Source organism: Peromyscus leucopus, chromosome 5 (genome assembly GCF_004664715.2).
Source record: "Peromyscus leucopus breed LL Stock chromosome 5, UCI_PerLeu_2.1, whole genome shotgun sequence".
Lineage (NCBI taxonomy): Eukaryota > Metazoa > Chordata > Mammalia > Rodentia > Cricetidae > Peromyscus > Peromyscus leucopus.
Window position 1 is genome coordinate 131,826,618 of NC_051067.1, and position 14,064 is coordinate 131,840,681.

Consider the following 14,064-nt stretch of genomic DNA (forward strand, 5'->3'; position numbering starts at 1 on the left):
CACTGTATGTTTGAAGGGCCCAGAGGTTGAAAATACTGGTTTATAGAATGAGTGGGAAAAGAACAGAATTCTGTTTCACATTTCTGTATGACAGTGGATTTTTTACCTTTTAAATATTGTATTAAAGCTGAATTTGACATGTGCAGAATATCAACAGCACTCTTGTCTAAGTCACTGGGTTTAGTTGGCTCTGAAAAATGAGAACAATATCATTAAGTGGTTCTAAAAATACATCAGCTATGAAGCACAACTCCCTTTCAGCATTCAGGCACACAGTAAATAAACATGAGAAGACTGTCGGATCAGTCTTGCCTCTTATCTGACATTTTACTGAAGTTCATCATCCAAGTACTTGTCAGAAAAGAAGAAGAACAGAGCTGGGGGAGGTATTGTAATGCAGTATTAGGGAGGCCGAGGCATGGAGATTGTTGCTGGTCTGCGACACACTAAGTGTGACTCTAGTCCTGCTATATGCAGCATCTTTATCTCAAATAACAGATGGAAATGTCATACACAAATGTTATAGAAAGAAAGAACTTGAGTGATACAATATGACAATATATGAATCTTTGAGTAACTAAAGTACAAATTTTCGGATCTAGTTTAATCTCTCGATACATCCTTTTTTGTTGTTGCTGTTAACAAATGGTAGTTGACATAAAGTGCAAGGAGGAAGGGAGCTAAGAAATGCCATAGTGTATGTGTTTGGGCTGTGGTTAAATGGAAAGTCTAATAAATCAATGCCTGGGGCAGGTGGGAGAGCTGGCCCTGCCCCCCCCCCCCTGCAACACTCAGGAGAGCGGGCCCTGCACCTTGTCTGGGCAGCACAACAGAGCCAGCCCTGTTGGCAGGGGTGTAGGTGAGCCAGCCCCCAAGCTGTGAGCCCCGGAGAGCTGTCTCCAGTATACTTCTATCACGTGGCGATGTGGGTGGGGGAGAGATGGCCCTCCCCCTTCTCTGCTGCAGTACTCAGGAAAGCGGGGCCTGCTCCTTTTCTAGCCAGCCCAGGAGAGCTGACCCTGTTGGCAGAAGTGTGGGTGAGACAGCCCTGAGGGGGTGAGAGTGGGATAGCTGGCCACATCCCCCTCATCTCCCACGCGGTGTTGAGGGGGAGGAGAGATGCCCTCTCTTCTTGATCCTGCCACCAGTGGTGGGCCAGGAGTTGACCTGCCCCTTACCAGCAGCACTCAGGAAAGTGGAACCCTGCACCTCGCCTGGGCAGCACAGTAGAGCTGACCCGGTTGGTGGAGGTGTGGGTGAGCCAGCCCTGATGTGAGCGTGAGAGAGCTGTTCCTGGGTTAAAGATAAGGGGGAACCCATACATAGGATTCTGTTATTGTACAGAACCACAGAGCTCTCCATCACTTGTCTCGTTGTAGGATAAATACTGGAATACATTCTGTGCTCACAATATTCGCTGTGTATTTGAAGGGCCCAGAGGTTGAAAATACTGGTATATGGAACCAGTGGGAAAAGAACAGAATTCTGTTTCACATGCCTGTATGACAGTGGATCCTTTACCACCTGGGTGACTCTTACACTACCAAGTTTGGCTGCCAGCATGAGGCACAACTTGGGTGTCTCTGGAACGTGTGTGCTCTCTGGAAACACTTTCCGGAAGATTTCACCTCAACTATGCATCTCTCCCCTGCCCATGCTGCCATATGACAAATGAATAATGGGGACAGCAAATTCCAAAGTTCTTCGACAATCCTCTCTCAAACACAGTCAGATCTGTCACAGGAATACCCCACTACACTGGTACCAGTTTGTCTTAGTGAGGGTTTTATTGCTGTGACAAAACACCATGACCAAAAGCAAGCTGGGGAGAACAGGGTTTATTCTGCTTACATTTCTGTATCACTGTTCATCATTGAAGGAAGTCAGGAAAGGAACTCAAACAAGGCAGGATCCTGGAGGCAGGAGCTGATACAGAGGCCATAAAGGAGTCCTGCTTACTGGCTTACTCTCCATGGCTTGCTCAGCCTACTCTGCCATAGAACTCAGAACTACCAGTTTAGGAATGGCACCACCGACAATGGGCTGGGCCATCCCCCATCGATCACTAATTGAGAAAATGCCTTACAGCTGCATCTTATGGAGACATTTTCTCAATTGTGGTTCCTCCTTTCAGATAACTGATTTTGTGAATTTGGGTGCTCTCTCTTTGCCTTTTGGTTAATTTGGCTAGGGGTTTGTCTATCTTGTTGTTTTTTCAAAGAACCAACTCTTTGTTTCATTGATTTTTTGTATTGTTCTCTTGTTTTCTATTTCATTGATCTCAGCCCTCAATTTGATTATTTCCTGGCGTCTATTTCTCCTGGGTGAGTTTGTTTCTTTTTGTTCTAGAGCTTTCAGTTGTGCTGTTAATTCAATGGTATGGGATTGCTTAGCTTTAGTTTTAAAAGTTTCATGTATATATATATGTATATATATGTATATATGTATATGTATATATATGAATGAATACCATGTTATGATTATATCCACCTACCTATTGCCCTCTGTTGTTCCACTTCCTGTCCTTGTATACCTCATCTTTCCCCAATTCATCCCTCAGTGGCTACAACATGAGAGAAAATACATGCCTTCCTTCTGTAAACCTTAATAGTCATCAGATCCCCAGAAAGGATGGGGCCCCATTGGGAACACCTTTATTCTTGAGGGACAGCTGAAAGGCCCAGTCCTGGCTGCTATCCATAGCTGCTGTATGTTTATGGTTGCCCCAGCAAGGTCATATCTTCCTGATTCCCATCTTACCTCTCATAGATTCTTTCTGTCATTTCTTTTCAATGTTTCTTGGACCATTTGGTTAGGATGATACAGAGAGCCCATTTTAGTCGTTTGCCAGAGAGGTCTAGTCATTAGAAGAAGGTGATTGTGGGCATCCTGAATTTTACACGTTTTACCCGGATGCTAGTAGTTTTCCTTGTATAGCATCCCTTTAACTGCCGGGCCATCTCTGCAGCCCCTAAAATGGGCTCTCCTAGTTGGGATTCTAGGGATTTCCCCTGAGTCACTCTATGCCATTTTCTGTGCTACTGCCAACTTATTCGTATAATTCCATCATGTTTTCAATCCATAAAAAGTCTGGTGCCAAGAACCAGGAAACAGTTTTCTCAAGCAATTACTGCCATAACTTACTTAACTATAAGCATTCTAGAAGGAATATATAAATAACCCACTTACAGAATGCACTGAATTAAAAGCTTATATGTCCTCAGTCAATAATTTCACCACTCACACGCTCTACTTAACAGATGTAAAGTAACACAATAAAACATGTGCAATGGTTTTGGTCACACTGTTGATTGTAGTCACAAGGTCATAAATGTAAAGGAGATTCAGAAAGGAACTGTTAAGTGTGGTACATTCATACTTTGGAACATCTTGCAGAATGTTCAAGGTGTGAGAGATGAAGAAATCTATCAGTTTATCTGGGCCAGATGTAATGAGGTTGTAGGCACAGGATTCTATCACTGTGCAGAACTACAAAGCCTTCTACACGGGTGTCTATTTACAGAAAAAGCACAGAAACAAGTAGTGCACTCACAATATTGGCTGTGTGTTCAAAGAGTCCAGAGGTTGAAGATGGTGGTGAATAGAAAACCGGGAAAAGTACAGAGGTTTGTTTCATACATCTTTATGGCAATGACTCTTTTGCCTTTTAGGGCACTCAGTGTAGCAGCCAAATTTGACATCTCCAGATTATCTGCAGCTCCATTGTCTTTTTTCGGCTAAATTTGTAAGTTTAAATGTCTTTGAAAGATGAAAACAATTTCATGCAGTGGTACTTAAATGTCGTAATTTCTGAAGTGGAGCAGTTCAACAAGCACTAATAAAGTTTTTTCCTATATTGCCTTGCCTGGCAGCTGGGAATGCATAAAAGTGCGTTGTAAGGCTATGCATCGAGTCAAAGAAAAACCGAAGCTGGGAGAGGTTTCGAACACCTGCATTCTGAGCACTTGGGAGGCTGAGGCAGGTAGATGGGTATCTTCCTGCCAGTCTGCCTGCACTTAGAGAGTGACTGGCATTGTTGTATGTAGCACTTCTGTATCAAATAACAGTTGGAATGCTATACACAAATGTCATAGAGAGAATGATGAAAAATAGTAGAACAACAATGAAAATCAGGAATGACGAATAAAAAATTCAGAATATTTTATTCTGTGTATAAATTGTTCTTTGTTTCTCTTTTAAAATAGAAAGTAACATTCTGGGAATTTGGAGTGGGGACTATAGGTGGATATGAACAAGATAATTTGTATACTTGTACTAGTTTGAATAGGTATGGCCCTCAGAGACTCATGTGTTTGAATGCTTGGCATATAGAGAGTGGCACAATTTGGAGGTGTGGCCTTGCTGGAGTAGGTGTGGCCTTGTTATGGAAGTGTGTCACTGTGATGGGGGGTGGGGTTTGAGGTCTCATATGCTCAAGCTACACCCAGTGTGGGACTCAGTCTCCTTCTGCTGCCTGCAGATCCAGATGTAGAACTCTCAGCTCCTTCTACAGCACCATGTCCGCCTGTATACTGCCATGCTTCCCACCATGATGATAATGGACTAAACCTTGGAAACTATAAACCAGGCCCAGTTAAATGTTTTCCTTTATAAGAGTTGCTGTGGTCATGGTGTCTCTTCACAGCCATAGAAACCATAACTAAGACGTCTGTATATGAACTTTCAAAGAACAATAATTTCATAGTCCAGGCTGGAGAGATGACTCAGTAGTTGAGAGCACTTGTGACTTGTACAGAGGACCTGAGCTTAATTTCCAGCACCCACATGGTGGTTCAATACCATCCATAACCCTAGTTTCAGGGAATCAAACAGGCAGGCAATTGGTGCATATACATGCATGTAGGCAAATTATTCAGACACACAAACTAGCCAAATAAACATTAAACAAAAGCTCACCTTTCTATTATCCTTTTTCTCTAGTCAGAGAGTAAAAATGTAGATCAGGTCACTTAGACTAAGAGGAAACCCATGATCCCATGATGTACATGGCAGGGCAGTCAAGGGAAGCCTGTCAAGCCAGCTGGAGCTCAGGGACTGGGTGTGCCTCTGCTTCCGATTTCTTGGAGTCCTTGGAGACATTCTGTTGCAGTTGTTTGTTTTCTTTGTTCTTTCTTTTCCTCCCCCCTTCCTATCTATTCCCCTTGACTTTTTGTGGCATTGGGGACTGGACACAGGTCTCTCCATATGCTGGCTGAGTTCTCTGCACCTGAGCTACAGCCACCCTCCACATTCTGCTTCCTTATTCTGAGACAGAGCCTCATGCGCAGGCTAGCCTTGAACCCTCTCTGTTGCCACAGCTGTCCTTGAACTTGTGGTTTTTCCTGCATGAGTTTCCAGGTAGCTAGCATGACCGGTATGTAATATCTGGCCCAGCCATCTTTTTCTGCCACTTCTAACCCCTCTGTGTCCTTTCTTGGCAATGCCATCCAATGGGTGTGAAGTGTATTTCTTATTGTAGTTTTGGGTTGAATTTTCCTAATGAACAGTGATGTCTCTATTATCTTTCTATGTTCCTGTTGATATCTGTAATACCTTCTCAGGAAGAGTCTCTGTAAGAGTACTTGATACTGTTTTTATGAGTTTTCTTGTGGTTGGTCTTCAGACCTCCATTAATATAACTTTGTAAAATAATTCTTTATAGGACACACACAGGGAAATATGCTCCCTTTCTGTGGATAGCCATTTTACTCCATTGACATGGTCCTATATTATTTACTCTTTTAAACTACTTGTACAAAATCATATCTTCCTTGATGTGCCCAAATTTTTAATTCTGATGAACTCAATTTGCCTATATTTACCTGTATTTTTGATGTTAATGAAAAGCATATTGTCAAAATGAGCATCATGTAGGTTTTGGCCTATGTTTTTTTTCTATGCTTTTGCATTTTATCTCTTATTTTTAAAGTTCTATCTTCATATTGACTTACGTTTTGAAAACAGTTTACTATGCAGACTCCTTTCATGCTTCTGCTTGGGGTATCCAATTTCTCCTGTACCTTGTGAGGTAGACTACCCCTTCTTTACTATGTGTTCTTTGTATCATCAAACATGCAGGTTAGAGTTCGTTTTTTGGATCTTTTGTGCATGTCAGAACCATAGCGCTGTCATTGCTGTAGGTTGTTAGTTTTGAGTTATGAAGTACTCATTTTGTTCCTTTTCATGATTATCTAGACTATTATGGTCTAATGGACTTTCTATCTCTGCAAAATACCTTTGGAATTATAGAATTTTGACTCCTTTCTGTAGTATATATATATTTAACAATATAAATTAACATTTGCGTTTTCATTTCATCAAAGTCTGTTTCTAGATAAGATCCTTAGAATGAGGACTTTCATTTATTTTCTGGCAGAACTATATTAGCTATAATTATAAAATAAATTACTTGTCAATATGAATTAAAAGTAAAAACATCTATGTCTTTCCCCCACAAATCATGCACATACTCTACTTTATAGAAATGTAAGTGGAAATGAGACAATGGCAGATGAAATTTATTGAAGCACTGATTATTGACCCTTGAAATAAACACTGAAGAGTTATACACACAGAAATAAACACATGGCATTGTAAGAAGCAATTGTTGAATAAGTTAATGCACATTCTCCTTTTAGAGAATATATTTCTATTTTGAAGGTGTGAGGGATGAAGGAAGTCTATCCATTTACCTGTGTCAAGGCAAGTAGGATGCACAGTATACCATACTGCACAGAGCCACAACCTTTCATATACATACATATCTACTCATGGGAATCATGGGACATAGTGTGCCCATGAGATTGGCTATCTTGTTGAGGGGCCCACAGGTTTGGATATTGGCAGAAAGAAACTGAGGATGGAAGAGAGTACTCTTTTACACAAACGAAGAAACATCAACCAACAAACTAATCCAAGATACAAAAGTATCATACAGAAGTCAAAAATCCCCACAAAAGAATGAGATTCATTTCCTCAAAAAATTACTGATCTCACATCCCAAATTAAAGCAAAGCAATTTAGAACTTTCAGAGAAAGAATCCAAGAGAACACTTACAAATATGCTCAACAAGTCAAAGACAACATGAATGTTCTCCAAGAAACCAAAAACAGCTGAATGAAGTAAGGAAGTCATTCAATGTAGGACATAGAACTGTAGCACTGGAGAGAAGGCTCAGTGGTCAAGAGCACCGGCTGCTCTTGCAGAGAACCAAGGTTCAATTCCCAGAACCCACGTGGTGGCTCACACCCACCTGTAACTCCAGTTTCAGGGGATCTGATGCCCTCTTCTGACCTCCACAGGCACCAGGCATGCATGGGGCACACAGATATACCTTCAGGCAAAATATTCATAAACAAAAACCAAAAGTAAATAAAAATATTTTAAAAAGATAAGGAATTTGCTGAAGAAAGCCAAACTCAAATGATACTGGCATAAAACATTCAATAAACCAGACAAAAAGCTGAGTAGAAGGCCTAACTAATAGTGGATATGTGGACAACACACTGCAGTGGCGTGAAGGTCATGTAGAAGTATAGGATTATTCAGTGAAGGTCAACACTAAATTGAAAATTTTGAGAGCTTTGGGATACCATGAAAAGAATTATCTGAAAACTATGGGTGTAGAAAAAAGAGAAACATTTATGTCAGAGGCATAGAAAACACTTTCGATAAAATCCTCTAAGAAAACTCCTAAATCTTGAGAGAGGTACAAGAGGCACCCAGACTGTCAAATAGGACCAGAACAGAAACTCTTCTTGACATGTTATCACTAAAATCCTAAAAACACAGACTGAAGAGAGGGTATTTAAAACTACAAGGGAGGAGACAAGTCGCATATGAAAGCAGGCTAATCATAACAACATATTTAATAGCAACTGTCGAAAGGAGAAAAACTTGCAAAGATCCATTCCAAGTTCTGAAAGACCACAATTACCAAACCTATTATATATAGCAAAATTATCTCTTAATTGAATGAGGAAAAAAAGATTTCCAAGGCTAAAACAGATAACAGGAATTTATGGCCACTAGCCAGCTCTACAGAAGACACTGAAAAAAAAATAATTTGAGTTAAGAAAAAGATAAATGAACTCAAGTGACCATGGCATAGGGTGAGATAAATGATATCAGGACAGTAAATAAAAACATAAAGATCTCAAGGGTTGGTCAGATGACTCAGGGTTTCTGAGCATTTATTGCTCTCCCAGAGGACTCAAGTTCAGTCCCCAGCACTTATGTCAGAAAGCTCATACCCATCTGTAACTACATTCCCAGGGCATCTTAACCCCCACTGACATACAAACAATAAAACCAAGTATTAAAAAATAAGAAAACACCATGAACCAAGAAAATATGATAAATAATATGCTTATTTCAATAATAATTCAGAATATTAATGGTCTAAATGACCAAATAAAAAGACATAGATGAGCAGTGTGGATCAGAGCTCAGGCTACACCTTTGCTTCCTCCTAGAAACAGACCTCACCATCAAATATAGACATCATCTCAGATTAAAGGATAGAAAATGTTATTCTAAGAGTATGGAATCATCAACCACGTAGGTTGGAGTTCACTTCTCGGGTCTCTCCAGCATGGCACTGGTCTCTGTGCCACTTGTATGCATGTGAGAACTGTGGCTACAGCCTTCATTGCTGTAGGTTGGTAGTAAATTTTGAGGTTATTAAGTATTATTTTGTTCTTTTACATATTTATTTAGACAATTATGGTCTATAAAGATTCTATAGGAATGTTAAGTAGACTTTCTATTTATGCAAAATCCCTCTGGTATCCCAGGGATTTCTCCAGAGTTTTTGAATCCTTTTTGTAGTATGGACATTTACCAATGTAAATCTGTGCTTACATTTCTACTCATGCAAAGTCTGTTTCTAGATGTGGCATTTAGAATTGAGTTTTTATTCTACTCTCTGGCTGAATTATATTAATTGTAAATTAGTTGTCTATATGAATTAAATATAAAAGCACCTATGTATTTTCCCCACAAATCACATTACATATTCTATTTTATAGAAACATCAGCAAAATAAGACAATTGCAGATGACACCTATTGGAGTACTGATTATTGACCCTTGAAATAAACACTGAAGACTTACAGGGCATTGTAAGAAAACATTGTTGAATACATTATAGCACATTCTCCTTTTAGAGGGTGCAGGAAAGAGAGGGTGTGAAGGATGAAGGGAGTCTATCCGTTTACCTGGGTCAAGGTAAGAAGGGCACACTTAGGCACAGGATACCAAACTGTACAGAGCCGCAATCTCCCACATACACATGTATTCACTCATGGGAATCATGAGAACATGCTGTGCTCACAGTACTGGCTGTTTGGCCCGTAGGTTGGAAGATGGATATTAGTAAAAAGCACTAGCGAGAATGGTACAGAGTTCTCTCACACATCTGGATTGTAGTGACTCTGTTGTTACCTTTAGTGGGGTCTTTGTTTGTAGCATAGGTCAAACCAAGCAGATTATATAGAATTGTGGCATCTTGGTCATTTAAGCTTACAGGTTTTGGTGGCTCTGAAAAGTGAGAACAATATCAATAAATTATACTAGAAGAAAAGTCATTAGAATTTTTAAAAAGTTAAAATAAATCTTGACCCCCTTCTGAAGAAGTTCACTCAAGTTTTCAATTATTCTAGATGCTACAGCCTGGCCAGCACAAATCAGTTCTTTCAGAGTTCTCTTACTCTGGCTGTTAATGTTATAAAAGCACATTGTAAGGGTGTCTGTTGAGAAAGAAAGAATGGAGCTGGGTTAGGTAACACAAAGCTGTACTTCTCATACTTTGAAGGCTGAAGAAAGTGGGTAGCGATTTGGGAGACAGTCAGGCTTACATAGTTAATGTGATGGTGGGTGCAATTATTTCCACACCTAACAATACCCTTCCACAAACAAACAAACAAACAAACAAACAAACAAACAAACAAACCAAGAACAGTGACAGAAGGAGGGTGGGAGAACTCAGTATGCACTCTGTACAACTATCTAAGTTTCTGCACTCTGAAACTATCTAAGAACTAATTTAGTTACTAAAAAATACATCAAATAAAGTACAGAAAGAAAGAACCCATATGCGAATGTCAGAGTAATGTCAGTACTTCAAAAACCATTAGGGTTATAAATAGAAGTACATATTCTAAAAAATAAAATTTCAGATATAGTTTTCCCTTGGGTAACCCTGTATCTAGAAGAAAAATGTGACATTCCCATGAGCAGTAATAGAAGAATAGAGGGAGTGATAGTAGTACAAATATGCTATTTTTGGTGAATTTTATACTATTAGAAGCAAAATAATCTGATGAAAACAGTTCAGTATCCATTTAGTTTAAGAAAACACTAAAATACAGAATTATCAAATATCAGTTTTGATACTTGGATATAGTTTTTTTAATGTTTTTATTGCCATAGCTATTAACCATAGTCATTCTACATGACTATATTTGTGAGAGCCTATGGAAATTAAAGCACACATGTTCTTCATCCAGCCACCCCACTCACGTACTCTACTGTCTAAAGTAGGAGAATAAAAGAGGACAGTGGCATTGGTCACACTGTTGGTTGTAGTTGCAACAACATAAACGGAAGGCTTATATGCAGATTAAGTGTTATAGTTTATCATTTGGGAACACAGTGCGGAAAGCTCAAGCTGTGAGGTGAAGGAAACCAACCAGTTCACCCGAGTAGGGTAAGGGGATCTGTGCACAAGATCCTGTTACTGTGCAGAAAGACAGACCTCTCCGCCCAGGCTGGGGACGCAACTTAGCTGTTTGTCGGAAAATAGAAACAACAGGAAAGGAATATTTTAATTCACACATCTGTATCACAGCATCTCCTTTACCTTCAGTCAGAAATTTCTTTATAGCAGACTTTGACTTGGATGGATTATTTGAAAGTTGAACATCTTCACCTTCTAAATGAGAAGTTTTAGACAGCTCTGAAAAAAATGAGACCGACATCATTCAGCGACGATGGACATAAACGATTCCTGAGCACAGCTTCCTCCAGCTGTTGACACAGAGCAGTTGGCAGGCACTAGTGGACTGTCTGATTTACCCTTGCCTGGCAGGTGGTATTCTATGAACGTGCATTGTAGGAGTGCAAGTCAGGGACTAATGGAGCAGTGGGGGGTCCTGTGGGCCTGTGGTCACCCTCTGCCTCTGCTGCCTACTTCTTCACATTTTTGTTTTCTCTTTCTTCCTCTTCCTTTCCTTTCCTCTTTTTTATTTTATTTTTTCATTTTTGTGGTATTGGGGACTGAACACAGTTCCCTGCACATGCTGGCTGAGAGCTCCACAAGTGGGCCACCTCCAGCCCCAGCACTCTACACACTTTTTATACTGAGATGGGGGTCTCATGGCCAGACTAGACTTGAACTCTGTGTGTTGTCAAAGCTGACCTGACCTTGTGAGTTTCCTCAGGAGTCTCCCAGGGAGCTGCAGTGCAGGTATGGAACTCCAGGCCCAGTTATTCTTCCACCTTCCCTTCCCCTTCTGCCTCCCTTCCTGGCAATACCATTCCAAGAGGTCAAGTGTTTTTCTCACGGTAGTTGATTTCATGGTCCTGTTGGTGGTTTTCAGAGTGCCTCCCATTGTTTTTTATGTGTCTTGTTGTGGTTTAGCCTCGGACCTTTTCACCTTTGTAAAGTAATTCCTTATAGGACGCAGACACGGAGTCATGATCCCTTTCTCTGCATAGACTTTTGATTCCACTGCATTTTATTTGTTTTCTTTTTTACTAGCACATACCAATTGTACAAAATTATATCTTCCTTAATGTGCACACATTTTTAGCTAAGATAAACCCTAATTGGCCTATATTTATATTTTGACCATGTCTTCAATGCTAATTAAAACTATATTCCAAGCTGGATATCTTGTATATTTTTGTATACTTACTTTTTTTTTTTGGTTTTTTTGAGACAGGGTTTCTCTGTGTAGTTTTGCACCTTTCCTGGGACTCACTTGGTAGCCCAGGCTGGCCTTGAACTCACAGAGATCCGCCTGGCTCTGCCTCCCGAGTGCTGGGATTAAAGGCGTGCGCCACCACCACCCGGCTTGTATACTTATTAAAAATATTTTTTTCCAGGTTTGCATTAGCAAAGGTGACTAGCTATTACATTTTCAAGTGTTTCTCTTATTTTGTTGCTTATTATTATTTAGACTGTTACAGTCTCTGATGTTTCCATATGAGTTTCAAAATGGACTTTTCTACTCTAGTAAGGTATCTATGTAATTCTAGGGATTTTTGTGCAGGTTGTAGTTAATTTCTGTGCTAGTTTCAGCTAACCAATATAGTTCAATATTGTTAATATTTTCAATTCATAAAATCTAGTGCTGAGAATTATACAGAATTTTTTCATGATTTTATTTCCATAACAATTAGAACAGTCCTTATAGAATGTATAAAAGAAGTATCTATGGGTAGTAAAAGCATATATCTTCTAAATATAAAGCCTCACTCATACACTCTATAGAGACAAACTAGCATAATAAAAATGTGACTAGCAGGGTATGTTGACACACATGTTTAATTCCAGCACATGGGAAGCAGAAGCAGTTCTAGGCCAGCCTGTCCATATAGCAAGTTCTGGACCTGCTGTGGCTACATATTTAAGTCCCTGTCTCAAATAAAAAAGGGATGATTTGGATTGCACACAGAGATGTACAGTTACTTGAAAAGGAACTACTGATAAGTGATATATTCTCATTTCAGAACATTACAGAGAAAATGAAACGTATAAAACATAGAGGAAATTGATCAATTTATATGGGTTAGAGGTAAGGGGGTCTATACATAGGGTTCTATTTCTATTTACAAAAAACCCAGTGGGCTCATAATACAGGCTGGCTGTTTGTTGGAAGAGGCCACATGGAAGGATACTGGTAGACAGGAACAGTGTGAACATAACACATATTGCAGTATTTTCTTTACCTTTAATGACTTTGATTTTTGGAGTAGAGGCAGGCATCTTCCGATTTTTTGGAAGTTTAGTACCTTTTCCAACTAACTTTACAGGTTTAGGCTGTTCTGAAAAAGAGACTAAGGTTAAGAACTGATACCGTAAATAAACTAATTTCAAATTTTAAAGGGGCAAAAATCAATTCATTATGTACATACTTTTTATCTAAACACATGTAAATCAAAACATAATTACATTACTTCCCCCCTTCCCTTTTGACCTCTAGGCCTTCCCATGTTCTTTCCCTCTGGATCTGCCAGATGCCCCCAATCTTAAGTTAATAGCTTCTTTTTCTTGATTATTATCATCGCATATATATGCAAAAATCTATAAATATAGTCTGCTGCATCTGTTTTTGTTGTTTGTATGTACGCGGTTTCAGGGCTGACCAATTTATATATTGGATAAGCAATCAAGGGGCTCATGCCTGGGAGAGGCTGATTCTTCCTCTCTTAGCAGTCATTACTTTCCCTGCAGTTCTTAGTCGAGGGGTGAGACCCTGTGAGATTTTTTTCCCCTCTTCTGTGTTAGCATGTTTAATGATATTGTCATTATTCAGGTCTTGGAAAAATCCATCTTAGTCTCTTCTAAACCCTCCTAACCCTTCAGTAATTTACATGAAGCAGTTTAACCAGCAAATTTCTGGTCATTGGTATTTTATGTAAGTCTGTCATAATAGTGCAAGTCGAGGGCTGGGGAGAGAGCACAGCCCGTGAAAGGCTTGCCACACAAGCACGTAGACCTGAGATCAGTTCTCCAGCATCCATCTGAAGTTTGGGGCTGTGGCAAGTGACTGTAATCCTAGTGCTGGCTCAGCACTCCAGCTCCCTGAGGCTTGCTGTCCAGAAAATGCCACTCTTCGTTTGGTGAGACACTCTGTCCCAGAAAATAGGTTTTGGGCTCTGTTCCAAATGCACTAACTTTGTACAAGTTTTATTGCGTTCTGTAGACTTTGAGACTGGTTAATTTGATTGGGTGATACTTCTTATTTTTTGCAAGATTTTTTAAATAATAAATTTTATAAATGAAGAAAGAGTCTGTTTGAAAGTGGCAGGAGAAGATATTATGGGCATCAAACCTTG

The 14,064-nt window shown here is 39.7% G+C and overlaps 1 protein-coding gene across 5 annotated transcripts in view; it reads right to left on the bottom strand.

The window, feature by feature from the left end:
* Ccdc7 (coiled-coil domain containing 7) overlaps positions 1-14,064 on the bottom strand; it is a 197,722-nt gene that overhangs the window by 31,267 nt on the left and 152,391 nt on the right. For 4 of the 5 annotated variants that reach the window (XM_037206376.1, XM_037206377.1, XM_037206374.1 and 1 more), the window contains exons 39-42: positions 12,955-13,050; positions 10,862-10,957; positions 9,445-9,540; positions 107-190 (exon numbers count right to left, since the gene is read on the bottom strand). In XM_037206376.1, coding sequence (XP_037062271.1) covers positions 107-190; positions 9,445-9,540; positions 10,862-10,957; positions 12,955-13,050 — 372 coding nt within the window. Of the gene's footprint in view, positions 1-106; positions 191-9,444; positions 9,541-10,861; positions 10,958-12,954; positions 13,051-14,064 lie in introns of those variants that run through there. The other variant, XM_037206378.1, reaches the window with a different exon arrangement.